The 17,084-nt window shown below is 30.9% G+C and overlaps 4 protein-coding genes across 5 annotated transcripts in view; all 4 read left to right on the top strand.

Annotated features, from left to right (window-relative positions):
* The window catches only part of LOC145186651 (mannosyl-oligosaccharide glucosidase-like), a 405,622-nt gene that overhangs the window by 197,987 nt on the left and 190,551 nt on the right, over window positions 1-17,084 (top strand). The window lies entirely within an intron of this gene.
* The window catches only part of LOC149884515 (dynein axonemal assembly factor 4-like), a 381,661-nt gene that overhangs the window by 197,987 nt on the left and 166,590 nt on the right, over window positions 1-17,084 (top strand). The gene's annotated exons all lie outside the window — the stretch shown is intronic.
* Window positions 1-17,084, top strand: part of LOC145186554 (uncharacterized) — a 246,865-nt gene that overhangs the window by 197,987 nt on the left and 31,794 nt on the right. The gene's annotated exons all lie outside the window — the stretch shown is intronic.
* LOC149884521 (uncharacterized) lies at window positions 8,992-10,328 on the top strand. The gene is made up of 2 exons (XM_090094501.1): window positions 8,992-9,076; window positions 9,895-10,328. Exons 1-2 carry the CDS (start codon window positions 8,992-8,994, stop codon window positions 10,326-10,328), a joined length of 519 nt encoding a protein of 172 aa, XP_089950627.1.

Here is a 17,084-nt window from a genome sequence, read left to right as displayed (position 1 = left end):
TTTGTTGGATTATAAATTTTATGGATCTTTACCGAACTCAGAAGACAAAATTACCGACTCTGCGCCATCTACTTCTTTTTAAAAACGCGGAAAACCGTACGTTTCTCATTTGTCAGAATTCAGCAAAAAAAGAAAAAATACCATTTTACGTAAGGAATATGGATTCGAGCATATCTTTAATACATATCTTCAGGCGCTACATTCAATAGGAGAAGGAGCAGAAGCAAAACTTGTAGAATCATTAAGGAGTGCTAATTAAGACAAAACTAACTTAAAAATTGAGTTTTATGGAAAACGCTAGCCAGAAAAATATGCTTACAGGTGAAGAACCACTCAGCGTGTTCATTGATTTAGATCAAACAAAAGCACAATATTTGTACATGAGGAAGGTGACAAATGAATGAAATTGTTCCATATTCCCAACATATTATAAAATGCAGGAAACTAAGCAGACCTGCTATGCACTATCTTCTGCATTTGGAAATTATGAAAACACATGTAAAATTCTGGAACTGTAAGATTTCTTGGATCACACAGTAGCTAGAATTTTGACCATCGATTCCGAGTGCAGTATTGAGTTCATACATTTACTTTTATATAGTAAATGGGGCTGAGATGGTTTCTCTGGCCTGAGCCAATACAAGCAGAAACTTCTAGTGGAATCTAAACTTATTTCTGATGCTAATTTGTTTATAAGTTCTTTGGTGCCTAACTGGCGCAGTTGTTTGGCAAAATACGGCACCTTTGTCTGTTTGTTTTTGTTGACCTATATGCATAGAATTTTGCAAAGAGACTCCCGAGAAAACTAAAGCCTTTGTAACTGAAATTAAGAGCCAAATGAATTCTTTGCGGCCGTCTATAATTAATAACAAAAATGGTAAAAAAGTCCAAGCAAACCAAGAACTTTTTCTAACAACCATAGATGGAAAAGTAGCTTAGGTGTTAACGGATACGCCTTCTTGGTCTACATGTACAATATGAAGCAAATGAACGACTTCACTAAAGTGGCTTCTAGGCTTGAAAATGAAAATTAGTATCACGAGTTACGGATGGTCTAGATTGCATACCTGGATTCGTTGTACGGAAATAATATTACATATTTCTTATAACCTTTCATTACAAATATGATCAGTCACAACACGGTCGTTTAGACTTTCGAAATAAATGGAAAGTTATTATAAGCAAGCGCAGTAGAGTTTAAAATAATTTAAAATTTTTAAAATGGCTACGGATGCAAAACTTATCATTGACAACGAGTAACTTGTTTAATTTTAGATAATTAAATAGGTTTTTAACTATTTTTTCATGAAATTATTTTGAAAATAACTTGCAGCTGTACAAAAAAATTTTTCAAATAAATTACAAGACCTCTGAATGTGAATAATATCTACTTTCAGCTAAAGCAACTTTAGTGTTTTTGTTTACAATTTTTAAAGCTTTTTTAAAATATTTTTGAGCATAGAAATTTTTTAATTTAAATTTATTCAGCAACATGAACCTTTTATCTTTTTTGTATTTTTTGCTTATATGAGGATTCAATTTTTTTTGCAGGGTTAAAAGAAAATCTTAATCATTAAACTTTTGTAACCTGTTGCTATGGTACTCTTTTCCGATGTTACTATATATATATGTCAAAGAACAAAAAACTAGATAAATGTTTGACTTTTTTATTACTGCTCTCTTCTTTAAGAATATTGAGCACTCTATTTGTAAAATACACTAACATTGTTAGTGTATTCGACAAATAGAGAGCTCAATATTCTTAAAGAAGAGAGCATAATATTGTTATATGTTAGTAACATAATATTGTATAATATATTATAACATAATATAGTTATATGCTAATAACATTATATATATATATATATATATATATATATATATATATATATATATATATATATATATATATATATATATATATATATATATATATATATATATATATATATATATATATATATATATATATATATTTGAGGCAGTGGCCTTATTCTTCACAAAAATATTAATTAACAAATTATATTCAGATTATAATAATGTAAACTAAGGTCTAGCTTTACTTGTATCTTTGTAACATTTATAACATATAGAAAGAGCGCTCCAGTAGGAGCAGGTAAAATACTTATTTTTTAAAATTCTGTAACCGTTTGCATAGCAGTATATTGGTTAAGTTATTTTACCTAACATGCATATTGGTTAAGGTATTTTATCTAAACATGCACTGATTTTAAATTATCATTTTTGGATTCTTTCTTGTTTCGGAACCTTAAACCTTCAAACCTTTTTTGAGTGGCGCTCAAAAAGTCTTTGGGCCACTACATGACGACTTGACCCTGGTTAATGTCACCCAGTGTAGTGCAAATGACAACTGTAAATATCTGAAAGTTATAGGAAAGTTTGATTGTTCTAATGATAGAATTAAGATTTTGCAATATCCGCATAAATGTTGATGTATTAAATTTGTATAAAATTGAATTTTTATTTATTTATGCCTAGAAACTAAATGATGGAAGAAGAAAGCGTGTTAGAATAGGTTTCCATTTAGTACAGAGACAAAGGGCAGTTAATGTTTTTCTTGAAAGCACATTGTTTATTGTACAATAACATTTTTTACACATTTTTGGAGGATGGACAAATTCCAAATCTGTCATTTCAACATGAAACAGCTTCTCTAATTTTACTTTAAGAATTTCTCCTGTAAAATAATGCTTTTTACAAAGTAACTGTCCAAAAATTCTGCAAAGGAGTTTAATATTTTTGTTGTGAAGTTCCATTTTATCTAATATTAGACTATTTAAAAAATGGTATATATATACAATTATATAATTTTTTTTTTTACAAATCCTAGTAATTCATTCATATTTATCAACCAATTCCTATATATTTATACTCTTTTTGAAATCTCTTTCTCTTTTCTCTTTGAAATCTATTTCACTTTATAAATATATAAATATATATATATATATATATATACATAACGATTAAGATTTTATTTTAACCCTGCAAAAAAAATTGAATCCTCATATAAGCAAAAAATGCAAAAAAGATAAAAGGTTCATCTTGCTGAATAAATAAAAATTTAAAAATTTCTACGCTCAAAATTTTTTTAAAAAAGGTTTAAAGATTATAAACAAAAACAGTAAAAGTAGCTATAGCTGAAAGTAGATTTTATTCACATTCAGAGGTTTTGTATTTTATTTAAAACATTTCTTAGTACAGGTGAAAGTTATTTTCACAATAATTTCATTTAAAAAATAGTTAAAAGCCTATTTAATTATCTAAAATTAAACAAGTTACTCGTTGTCAATGATAAGTTTTGCATCCGTAGCCATTTTAAAAATTTTAAATTATTTTAAACTCTACTGCGCATGCGTATAATAACTTTCCTCTTACAAACGACCGTGACAAGAGAAGAAAAGAAACGGCTAAAGCAAGAGAAGAAGATCTTGGTACAGAAACTTTTTTGTGAGGAGCAGGGTTCATTATTGGCAAACCAAGGCAAGTAAGTGGTAATACCAATGATGGTAATACTGCTTGATGATTTTTTTAGAATGCAAGCTGCTCTGCTGAAATCACAGGTGTGGATGAAAAATTGATTAAGCAATTTTACATAATTCTTCAAGCTCTCTTCTAAGGTGTTATGATAAATCCTGAAAGTCTTGGTAGTAGTGCTATAGAAACTGCATAAATCTAAGTAACCAATTATGGATGGTATTGTGTGCCATCTTCAGTACACAAAACCTTAATTCACGGAGAAAATATCATAAAGCATTTTGCAGTACTTCCTATCGGTCAACTTTCAGAAGACGCGCAAGAATCCCGTAATAAGGATTACAAAGAATTTCGCCTTCGTCATGCCAGAAAATGTTCTCGATCAGTTACAAATGAGGATGTATTTCAAACTCTTCTGTACACTTATCTCCGTACATCACCAGCATTAGAAAACCGTATAACAAAAACGTGCAAGAACTTGATGAAAATACTCTTTAGCTTTTGAAAGTCAACGAACTGGTTTTAGGAACTGAAAGTCCCTATGTAGTTGTGATATAGTACCTACAATATACCTACAAATTATTTCATGAAAACAACTGTTTAAAAAATGTTATTAAGAAACTGTTCTAAATATTTCTATAATTAGTAGGGAAGTATTTTATGTATTTTTCGTGGTTTTTAATAACTTTATTGTATTTTTCATACATTTATAAAGTATTATGTTAAGTATAAATAAAATTTTTGATTTTTATTTATTTATTTTTAATTTCGTATTACAAAAAATTCCTACAAAAATATTTTAATAGAAGCGTCATATACCACTTTACATTTGTGCCAAATTTAAATTCTCTATTTCGAGTAACAAAAAAGTTATCAATTTTTGATCCGAACCAGACCTTTATTTTCCACTGTGCGCAGAGAGAACCGTGACGCGGAGTTCATATATCAAATTCCGACGAGAACATATGAATTTCATTCAAATTGGAAGATCGTGTTGCAGATAAAGATTTGAAAGAGCGAGTAGCTGCAGGAAAAATTTACATTTGTGAAAGACATTTTTCTAGAGATGATATTGAGTTAGCACAGTGTACTAACTATACATGTAAAAAAAGGCTGATATTGACTAATTAGAAAAAAACAACTAAATAATGGCAACATACAGATAGAACTATACTGATCAAACAAAAAATCAATACTGAACTTCCAATTTATTGTTCAGTATGAGATGCAAATTAGTACCGGAATAAACCAAAATGTACTCTTCAATCTATTAATATATATTATAAAGCAAATGGTAAACTGATATGTAAGTCATTTTGCTTCCTTTCTAATGACGATAAGAACGATGTATATTTTGTATATAAAATACAGCAACTCATTAAAAATTACATTAAGGCAAATATTGTCCAAGTTTCTGATATTAAATATTTCTCTGATGAATTTGCAGCATAATATAAAAACTTTATGAACTTTATTAATCTTTGCCATCACAAAGAAGATTTTAATATTGATGCTGAATGTGTGTTTTTGCTAAATGCCATGGTAAGTCTGATTGTGAGTTGGCGGTACAGTAAAACGAATAGCTGCACAAGCTAGTTTAAAAAGAAAAATCACTTGAAGATTTTAGATGTAGATAAGTTTGAAACCAATACAAAAAACATTCCATTTAAAATGGTTTATAAAACAGAAACCAGAGGTTTACGAAAGGAAGAACCCTGTCAGGAACAAGATGCTTTCACCATATTATACCAATTAATAAACGAGCGTAAATGCTGACTCAGCATTTGCATTAGCTTTACTTAAAGGGCTGCATATAACAAAGACGAAAAATCCATTGAGGCCGATTTTTTAATTTAAAATAATGATTCCATTATTTTAAATTAAAAAATCGGCGTCAATAAAATTTATCAAGGTTACATTATTTTGACCATCAAAATACCCAAAAATATACGCCTTTATTATTCATTCGACATGTAGTTAAGTTTCTTTAAAAAAAAATTAATTTGATGGTTAAATCCGCTATATGGAAAATTGTGTGCTAAATTGTAAGTCTATTTCTCGTTCCGATCACTAAATCCCAAGTCGCAGAGCTCGCTTTGGCCAGTGCCGGCTACGCCAGTTCTGGCGATCCATTTACGGGCCATCAAAGTTCTATGAATGGCATGCCGGAGCCGATATGAGCCATTTTTGTACCGTAAAAGATTCACCAGAGCTGGTTTGCCAGATAGCAACTGCCATGTGGTCTATCTGCAGCATGCCAGTCCTGGTTATCCAATAACGGGCCGATATATTTACACAGATGGTACGCCAGAGCTGACTAGCCACAACTGGACCACTGCTCTAAAACATTACTGAATAGCATTTACGGCAATATTTTTGAAGCAAGTTTTGGACTCTCAAGATGGCGATGGAATCAACGAACGCTTACGTGAAAATAATAAAACTGATTATAATGAAGTTTTACATCTTGATTTCAAATATTGATAAATATATAAGTTTCAAATAAAAAAAACTGTTTTTTTTTGTTTAACATAACATTTTTTTCGCAAAAATATTTACATAAATTTCAAATATAAATAAATAAGGTACAAGTTCTCAGTTCTCAGACCAAGTATAGTTTTTATTTTTAGTTTGTTTAGATTTATTTTGTTAAATAGCAGTGAAGAAAAAGTCAAAGTTTTAAATTAAGACCAAAGAATCCAAGTTGTTATGTAGGTATAAAATGATAATTGCTAACCAACTTACAAGCATATAATAAATAACTATGTTGGAAGCTGCCAACATAGTTATTTATTATATGCTTGTACAGAAATCTTAAATTTCAAATAGTAGGCATAACAGTATATAATATTAATAAAAAAGTATAGTGGATGATTTAAACATTTCTTTATTTAGATGTTTATTATATAATACATTATGAAAAAATTTAAGGTCTTCTTACATGCATTTATATCTTAAACTAGAAGAGATTATTGTTAAACTTTAAGGGATAATTATTAACATTTAAAGATGTAAACTTATACGTATCATACATTTTTTGATAGCATACATAATGTATATTTTATTCTTAATATTATGTTTAGTAACAAGTAATGTGTTGTATTCAGCTACAAAGGACGATGTATATTCACAGGAGCATTAAGAAAAAATGGTCCAACCAAAGATACATCCAAAAGTGACATCTAAAAAGCTGTTGTTCACTATTTGGTAGGAGCTACTGATCATCACGGTGGCAGAAAACAAAGAGTCATAAGAAAGTCTGCTGAGATAAATAGCTTTAAGGTTGAACGTTATAATAATAGCAATTTACTGTTTTTGGCCCATCACCGATTCGGCTCTGGTGAATCTATGGGCTTGCATAGGACCTTTTAGCATTTGCTAGTGGTGGCCCATTGAAACGCCAGAGCCTGCAATGGCTAGCCAGCCCTGGGCGATAATTAAGCCAATGTGCATTACGGCACTGCGCCAGGTCTGGCAAACCAGGCCCGGCCCTGTTTCGCAGCCAAAACCGGACAGCTGTCGGGCCATCTATACGTTGCTACTTGGGATATGGATATTTATTGATGAAAAATGTAAGTTTCAAAAGGCTGAGTCAGCGTAGATAAGAAAGTTAAAAACTGAATGTCTAAAGAACCCTCATTAGGCCTAAATGAAAATAAATATCAACTTGAGATTATTGTATACATTTTCCAATTCAAAGATGTAAATGTTTAAATCAACCTATTGGTATAAAAAATTATCTTTATTTAACACTTAATGTTGAAATGGTAGCATGCAAAATTTTGCAGTTTTATTTAACGTAATCGATTCAATTTAGGTGTATTTTCATGAGTTCGCATACTTCATTTTTTTCTAGGAAAGGGCAAAGTATTCTATAAAGAAACAAGATTAACAAAATGTCATTTTCTGGTAAAAGGTATTTGTTTTGCAAATGGTTGTAAAAACTGCAACTAAACATTTACTTTCCTGTATTTAAAAAAATGCCTAATTCTGCCATAACTCAAGACGACAAAAAAGAAACAGTCTGTTTTTTCTGCCTTCAAAAGTGCTCTAGACAGCTCACTTCTTTTAAGATTTATGATCTCAAAGAACTGCTTCTTTCTAAAACTTACTTTACTGATCCAAGAGTACCGGTTGGAGTGTGTCAGAATCATTGATATGTAAAATACTGGATCCGGACAGAAATAATTGAAACCGAAAAAAGTTTATAATGATGACCTAGAGTGAGCCGGAAGAATGTTTTTTAAACAGCGTATAGTTTTATAAAAATGTTGTGCTATGAATTAACTCAATATCTTCTATATCATAAGGAGTTTTTAGAGGAGTTTAATTTGTAAGGAGTTTTTAGAAGACTAACAATCAATACAAAATATTATATTAACAATCAATACAAATTATTTATATTTATAATTCAGCAACTTATATTTGCTTTTCTGGATTAATTACGAACTTTTTTGTTCTATTTTTTAAAAAATGTCTGAAAGCAATAATACTATATGAGTTTAATAGATATAATTTTAAAATAGAAGTGCGTGAAAATCCATATTAATATTTTGACATAAAAAAAGATATTGTTGATAAGCTGAAATACATGGTTAGTAGAAATATTACGGAATATCAGGTTATATTGTTACATTTTAGCATGGATAGATTGTGCCTTTACTTAAAAGTTCAAATAAGCAGCTTTAGCAAATTCTAGGCTTGATTAAACAGTTTAAACGATTAGTTCAACTAAATAGGGATCCATTTACAATTGCAATATTTACTGTGGAAATTGTAAGCCTATTTCTACCAAAGCATGTGCGAGAGACTTTGTTCACAAAGTTTTAAAGCTTCCACTGAGGGCACTTTAAAACAAGGTTTGTTAAAAGATAAAAGTTTCTGCTCTGATTTTGACAAGCACAAGCTTTTATTAAATGTATTAAAGGGCATGTAGCATTTTATGGATGTGACAAATGTGAACAACACAGTGTTTATGCTGGGCTTGTAACATTTCTAGGAACATTTGCTGTTCTTTGAACAGATTTGTTATTCCTTGATATGAAAAATAACGAAAATCGTTTTGGACAAGCTTACTTAAAATATTTCATAGTTTGGCATAATACCAGAAATACCAACAGATTACATGCATATACTTTGCATTTGTGTTGAGTAAAATGGCTTTCTTATGGCTCAAGGGTCCTTTAACCCCAGAAATTACCTACATGGTGCTTAAGGGTTATCAAATAATTTAATGGACATAACAACTTACATTCCTTCAAAGTTTGCACATAAACCACGGTCATTTCATGAACTTAAATAGAAGAAAATAACAAAGTTTAGGCACCTCTTGATTTATACTCACATGGTTTCATTGGGATTCTTTTACACTTCTATCAGTGGTATATTGCTGAGTAAAGATTTATGCCACAATTATGCTGCTTTGCCCATAGTTTACTACTTCTGTTTGTAGACCATGTTTCTAAACTATGTGACGAATAAGGAATTACATATAATATGCACTTACCTTTTCAACCAGCAGTTAGACGACTATGTGAGAAAACAGCTGTTGACGTAAAACAACAAAAAACTCAAAAGAATCGTAAGATTCCATTAATTACAAAAAAAAATTTCAATGGACAAGTTTTAAAATTATTGAATATATGTGGTCAGCATAAGGAACTGTATTTTAAACCTTGGAGTATCAAAGTTACTGCTGGAGATAAGTGTTTTGGGTTAAAAAGTAGTAAAGTTGTTGCTGTGCACCTGTCAAAACAGCTGATTAGATATTAGTTGGTTATAAACAATTTGAAGAATTTCAAAACTTGTTTTTGTGTCCATGCAAATCTTTTAAGGTTAACATTGGTACAGCTTCTCATTAGAATGATGAACTTTTTGTTTGTTTATATTCAGAAATACAAAAAAAAATAAGTTTGCATACCTTTCGATAATGATTATGCTGATATTCCTGTGATTGTTAACATTGACTTAATAAATTTTTACTTTTTGCCATTATTTATTTGTATATTAAATGCTTTTTTCAATAAAGTTAGCTAATAGTACTTTAAATAAAGTTAAAACAATAATCTTCAACCTAGATGGTTTCAACTCTTATCATTTTTCACCCGCTTATAATGTTTGTTTATTTATTGTGGACAAGAATCAACACTCGAAAATGATTACATTAACTACTGTACTATATATTTATTTTGTTTAAATTTTGTTAAATATTTTTAGATAAGTAAAAATGTGGAGAAGAATTTTACTGTTACTGTTGAGTTCTCTTGATAATTACAGATTTTTTTGTCTAAATAGTTTTTTTTATTTCAAAAGTTTTGTTTTATAATAAAATTACTTTTCAGTTCTCATAAAGTGCCAAAGATATCAATGACTGAAATCGCATCATTGCTTTATATGAAGAGAGCTATAGTCAAGTTAAAATAGCCAAACATGTGAATTGTTCACGAGCCTCAGTTCAAAAGGTAGTTAAAAAATATAATAAAACTGGTGATGTAGTGAATAAAAAGAGGTCTGGTTGTCTCAAGAAGTTAAGCCTACGTGATGAACAGTTTTTAAAAATAACAGCGCTACAAAATTGCGAGAAAATAAGGGCAGAACTTATTCAAAATCTTAAAAGAGCTTGTGGAACTTTAGTACATGCATCTACTGTGCGACAATCTTTACTAAAATCTGGATTAAAAGGCTGTGTAGCTACTAAAAAACCTTTCTTATGCAAAGATAATAAAGAAGAAAGATTAAAGCTCGCTAGAGAGCACATTGAGTGGCAGAAAAATCAATGGAACAAGCTATTGTTTACAGACGAATCTAAATTTCAAATATTTGGGACAAAATGACATTGTTATTGTAAATGAAGGTGGTCACACTAAATATTAGTAAAGTCTCTACGTATATTTATCAATTTAAATGTTTTTAATAAAACTTGTATTATATAACACAGTTTAACGCAGTTTTTAACACAGTTTCTTCTAATTGTGCTGGGTTGTTTTATAACAACAAATTAAACTAAGCTTCTCCAATGCAAACGGTGCATCCTTATTGTTTGAAAACAATATCATTTTATGAAAGAGAGTTGAAAAGGACTTTAGAAAAAGTCTACTTAAACATTTCAGAGTACCACTGATATTTTGTTGCTGATTTTTTATGGATGAAGTTGGTACTGGGAGTAGAAAACGAATACTACTAGTTTAAAGGATTTATAATTCTGATGTTGTTGTGAAAAAAGTATTTAAAGCTAGTTTAACATTGTACTGTTTTTACTACTCATTTATATTTTTGTTTACTTATACCTTTTTGATGTAATATACAACATTTATTTGTTGCTGTAGAGCAACACTACGATTTAACGGTATAAAATCCCGTCCATTATTGTTTTATGTGATAAGATTTTTTAATCAAAATATTTTTTTTATCATTAAATTGTTAAAATAAGTTTAAATATTAAAATATCGTTATTGTTATTATCATTTATAACATCATTATTTTTATTTTTATTTTTAAAATAGTAAAAGAAACAATGACACAGGTAAAAAATTTTAATTCTTCTAAACACACACAAAAAGTTATAAGAAAGTTTTTGGAGAAACTTTAGTCATAGATTTTGACGATATTTATGTTGATAGTGGTAATGATAATAATAGTGATCTCGAGGATACAAATATAGAAAAAGATTTGTGTATCTACAGTGATTTTACTTGAAGTTATAAGATACAAGATTTGGAATGTGGAAATGGTTTCACTTTTAATCAATGCATGAAATCCAAGATAAACCTGCGTTTTTTAAAAGCAAGAAATTGTTTTAATGAATTTCATGAAGTCAACCAATAGTTTTAAATGTTTTAATTCACTACCAGTTATTTTTTGTTGTTTGTCAGCATCCCTCTTTGACTGTTGTTAACATCCCTCTTTGACTGTTTTGTTATTTTAAGTTTTTACTGTTTTAACAAATGCAGTGTAGAGTTAAAACTTAAAATTGTTTGTTTTATTAAAAATGCGCATTGGCGGGCAGTGTTGTTTTATAACAAAAAAATTCAAATAACATCTTCACATAATTTTTTCCTAATTTTTTTTTTTTTTTATGTCATGCAGGCGTAAATGAGGTTCAAAAAAAACAAAGTTTGGATATTTTTTAGTTTAAGTTTAGTTAGTTTGAGCATGAAAGAGTTAATAAAAAATATGTTTGTACCTATATTTTTGTGTTAATTTTATTTTGTTTGACATTTTATATTGAATATATTAAAATTCTCTTAGGCGCTACTTTCTTTGCACAGCACTGTTTATTAGGCTACTACAACATTACGCAATGGGCCGATTTTACACCGGCCTATTGTGTAATGTTGTAGTAGTTGGAGGTAGTAGAAATAACTCTAAAAATTTAAGCGATTTTCGATGAAAAATGGTTTGCAGATTAAACTTTAAAGATTATTGCGATTGTACGAAAAATGCTATAAAAAGCGCGATAAGTGGAAATTAAAATTTTCAATTGTGAGAATAAGTTAAAAAGTTTTTATAATTTATGATTCTAATTTTTAAAAAAGTTGTTTGTCTAAATTAGTAGCTTTTTGAATTTTTTTAAACGCATCATCATTCGAATGGGAATAATATTTTTTTGACATATATGCTTGACGCATCTTTCTGCTCAGCAGTTTTGTCAAGATGCAGCTGTCTCGATTCTCAAACCCGTAAACGTTATGGGATGCTTCCGATGCTAGTTTAACAGTTTGCTCTAAACTCAGGGAGTAAGATGGGAAGTCTGGAATATCTGCCTTAACAGAATTGCCTATGAAGTGTTGAATTTCTTGAATTGTAAAATGTTGCGTAGTAGGAAGTTCCGTAATGTCTGGAGCAGTGAGGTGTAACAACTCATACCAGTGATTGGCATTAAAATTTATTACATGAATTTTTTCAATTCATTTTAAAAACTGGTCAAATTCATTCTGTAAATATAAAGTTGTGATCAATACTGCGTTATGATTGTGTTTAAAAGAATAATAAGATAATATTTTTTATTTAATAAGTCAATTAAATAATTTAAAAAGATAATTGAAAACCATGGTTTCGGACCTTGTTGTTACCATCTTTAACCATGGCATAGATCCCACTGCACTGTTCCCGTTTGACACCCAGTTAGTTCCCGATTAGGTTCCGTATGGTTGTGCTTGCTTGGAACTTGGCTTTTACCTGGCTCTACATGAAATCATGCATAAGATGCATCAACATGTCGAGTACAGCTTGCCCAATATATAACGGTCTGTTCAGCTTCAGCCTAGTTTTTGTGCTGTGGATGGCCACCAGATCTCCATTGAATATCCTGTGTGATATGTACGCAGGGTAAGCGATGAGCTTCCACAAGCGGTCTGTCTCGCTTATTCGAACGAGATCAACGCGTATCTTCTTTCGCATATTTTCCATGCTCTTGCCGAAGACGCTGTTATTCATCAGCTTGAAGATTTTGATGTCGAATTTATGGATGGAATTTTTCCCCAGGTCAGTTTTCATCTGTATGTAGGACGCCATCCAGGTGTCCTGACTGAATTTTACAGCCCTTTAGATTTTTGTCAGCACCATCCTGATTGATTGATTGAGCTTGAGGTTGCGATAGTGCGCAACGTACTACTCATTACGCCGAAGGTTAAGGACAAGCTTGTAATACCCCTTCTATCAACACTTAAACCTCTGAAAAAGACTTTTCTGCTCATAAGAGTCGGAACAGCTTGGGTTGTTCCCTTTGGAAAAACTTTTCGTGACCATTGAGATGTCTCCCCTAATCCCTGCCACATAGAACAGGCGCATATTAATGTCGGTGATTAACTCGAGCGCAACACCACTCTTTTTCAGGTGGTATCCTACGCCATCCCTCAGAGGTACAGTAAAGTGCTGGTTTGATACAATTGTGCTTCTCCGATAAGTTCTTAAATTTTTTGAAGACGTCTCCCAGCAGTGTTACATCAATCTTCAGGTAGACATCGTGAAAAGCAGCAAAGTTTTTGCAGCTAAGCTTGCTCCAAACATCTTAATCATGTGCAAAGTTTTCATCCTCTATCTCACTCTTGCTCAGTTTAGAGTAGAATTCCTCTTTGGGTGGTAGACAGGTCTAATCGAATCGGCTAACGCTGTCGACGTACTCATAGTGATAGACACCCTTGCGCTTCAACAATTCTAGTTCAGTTTTTTAAGGCCTTCACTCATGATCCGAAGATCCTCGAGCGGCAGACCATTCCATAACTGTTCGACAGGGAAACTGAGGAACTGCATAGAGTCTATGAAGGATAGTTTTCAAGAGTCTATATGATGATATACCCGTCATACCTCCTCAGGTTATGAAAGACAACCGGGAGCTTTGCGTTCTTGTGCTTGCTCTCATATTTTTTTGTGCTACTCGGTCATGGGCTGCTTTGCAGTATTTTCCAGTCGTATAGCGGTAGTTGGGTGCCTTGTCACCATTCAGGGGTTTCTTGTAGATGATGCAGTCTGTCTTTTTTTCATTGGAGTACCAATCTTTCCATCTCATTGTTTTAACCCAGTTTTCGAATATCCCAGTCATCTCTCTCAACTCTGCTCCTAGGTTACCCAGCAAATGCTCCACCGCATTCTTACCACGGTATAAGAAGGGTCTCTTAGTTTATCCTTCATTAGCAACTCTCTTATAACAGTAGCTACTGGGACTAGCTTCGATGTAGAACGGGTTGAACTCTTTTCTAGATTGGCTGGGGCACTATATTTCCGCCAACATTTGTCATCTCAGTCCTCTGAGATTTTTCCCCGATGCCTAGAAAATTCTTCAGGAGCGACTCTAAGAGGTCCGCACTCGAGAAGACATGCTAGCAGTGGCGACAAGCGTGCTTCCGGCGCGCATTTTTGTTTTGCTGATAGCATATCCATGGTGCTATCAGTCTCTTACAACCCTTCAGATACTTATCATAAGTTTTCACTTTTCATAAGTTATCACCTCAAAGCTATTTTTCGAGACTTTGCTGAGCAATATTATGTAAAGTTTTAAGTTTTCGTAAACTTTATCTCATCAGTTACTTTAATAACAACAACATAGTTTAATTATTCATACAGATTGCAGGTAAAACTCATATAATAATATGGGAATCGCTATTTCTTAACTGTTGCTAGCATTAGACTGCTGTCGCAAGCTATAAATCAACAAATAAAACCTGTTTGTTAAAATTACATTCGATATAACTTATTTTTTCTCGGGTAATTTTTCAATGATTTTATTTATAATGGATTTGTGGCGATTTGCTAAGTCAAAGTCGGTTCTTATATGCGACGCACACAGAGTTGTAATTTGTTAGTTTTATAAAAATAAGTAATAAAAAAATAAACTCATCCATATAAACCTTGACCCCAAACCTTTCCTAAATTCGAAACCTTTCTGCATAAAACTAAACACAAGTAAATAAAACAATTTATAAAAAAAACGCCGCCCTAACAATTTGAAAATCTCAGCGCTAAAAGTATTTCAGTCACATTTTTTGACTGAAATAACTTTGCCTAACTTATGATAGAGGAGGGGAGTCAAGAATTTTTGAGAGGATTTAAAGAAACCTATATTTTTTTTTGTTTTCTAATATTTAATTTAAGAAATGAAAGTGATGGGGCCTACGCGAAGTCACTTCTATTTTTTACTTTACTTTACTTTTAAATTTCCACCATCGTAAACTTTAAAAAAAGGCGTTTTTAAAAAGCATGAGATGATTTTTTCTTAATTTCAAACTAGAACACTGCAAGATTCCAGTAAATGGAATAAAAAACTAAAAAATGATAGATTTCTATAATTAAGAGCACTTTTTTTTTTCAGAACCAGTTGTTCTTGAAGGAAAAATGTTTACTTAGAAACTTTGCAGTACGCAAAACACTTATCATTAAGATGCTTCTTTTGTTTTTGCATAGTAAGCTAAAACTAATTTCAATAATAAGTATTGTTATTATCGAGAGATTTCTTGAATATCAAGAAATCTAAAGATTTTTTGCAGTGCTCCCAAGTAAATTGAGATGCTCAGGCCTTTTGTTAGTCTCCAACTAGAATGCCAAAATATGCTTTGTAACCTACCCTTTTTTATGCTACCATTGAGAACTTCTTTGATGTAGTCTTGATATACTGACCACATACGTAGAAGTGTGCATTGGGAGAACGATTGCAGCCTATTGATGTCATCTCACTTAACTTAATCAAATATTTCTTGATTATTTTCTTTTTTTTTTTTTTTTTTTTGTGTTGTTCTCACTAGTTTTCTCTACTTTAAAACTGATGCTTTTTTCATTTTAACTTTGCTAAGACTTTTAGCTTACCTGAAAATTAACATTACCTTATGTTCAATTATGAAAAACCAAGTTTAAAGTTCTTTATTGTATCATGAGAAGAAGTGGTAAAAGTAAAGACAAGTGGTAAAATTAAAACAAACTTACTTTAGTCTAAAAAAGACTTCTTAAATATGTCTTTTAGACGTATTAGACGTTTTTTATACCTCTAAAAGACATCTTTTTTAGACTCGATGTTTGCTGGGAAGGTTAAAGTTAATCACCCTGATCACAAAAATGAAGTATAAGGACCGAAATTGTTTTCATTCATGTTGTTTAGTTGTTTAGAACTGAGAAGATATAGTCTTAACCCAGGAACAAGAAAAAAGTAAAGCTTTGTTACATTGTGCTATATATATGTATGTGTGCAAAATTTTTAAACTATTCAGCTATTTAACTATTTTACATCATTGTAAAGAGCTTTCAATCAGTATAACGATGGTGAAAATTTCAAAAAAACTGATGACTCTACTAAAAGTTATGCCCATTTAAGTGACAAAAATTCATTATAAGGAATGCTTAAGAAAACTGCAACCAACTTAAAAAATTAGCGTTCGGCTTACGGTGGTTTTATAATAGAACTTCATTGTTTAGTTTTTAACGCATTACTTTGCCTCGATTATATTTTAATTCAACTAATAACAAAATATGGTTTTTTTTGTGTTTTTGTGTGTAAATCATGTTTTGAATACTTTAAAAAAATCACCAATATTTTAAATAAAGTTTCATTTTTCTAAAAAAACAATTTTTTAATGAATAAAAAAGTCAAATATACAAAATGTTCATAATCTTGAATCCCCCCCCCCCCCCCAACCTCTCCAACAGAAGAATATTTGGTACCTTTACTGCGTGCAAAAATAGAATATGAGCGTGTCATTATTTTTTAATAAAATTTGGCAGGTACATAGAAAATAGATATAGAAAATTGATTCAAAAGTTAGAAAAAAAACCCATCATCCCTTCAATGTCAATTCACTTCCAGAACAGGAATGAAGTTTTCAATTGCAATGAAATCACTAAAAACGTTAGTAACTGCAAAAAAAAAACAAATTGCAATAAACTTACAACACTCTACTTTTAAAATATTATCTAAGTCAATATAAAATTTTTAAAAAAAGACGAGAAAAATCCATCCTTACGACACCTACCTCGAGCACGCGGTGAAAAATTGGTCACAGATTTTAACTTTAAAATCGGTGCCGTAAATCGCAGATACGCACATACCTACTATATACAAGTAAAGACTTAATTTATAGTTAAAGTTTTGAAAACCATTTCTTTTA

The sequence above is a fragment of the Hydra viridissima genome, unplaced genomic scaffold, assembly GCF_058129835.1.
Source record: "Hydra viridissima isolate aposymbiotic clone 2 unplaced genomic scaffold, HvirCarnegie_v1 scaffold_8, whole genome shotgun sequence".
NCBI lineage: Eukaryota > Metazoa > Cnidaria > Hydrozoa > Anthoathecata > Hydridae > Hydra > Hydra viridissima.
This window is presented reverse-complemented; position numbering and strand designations above follow the sequence as displayed.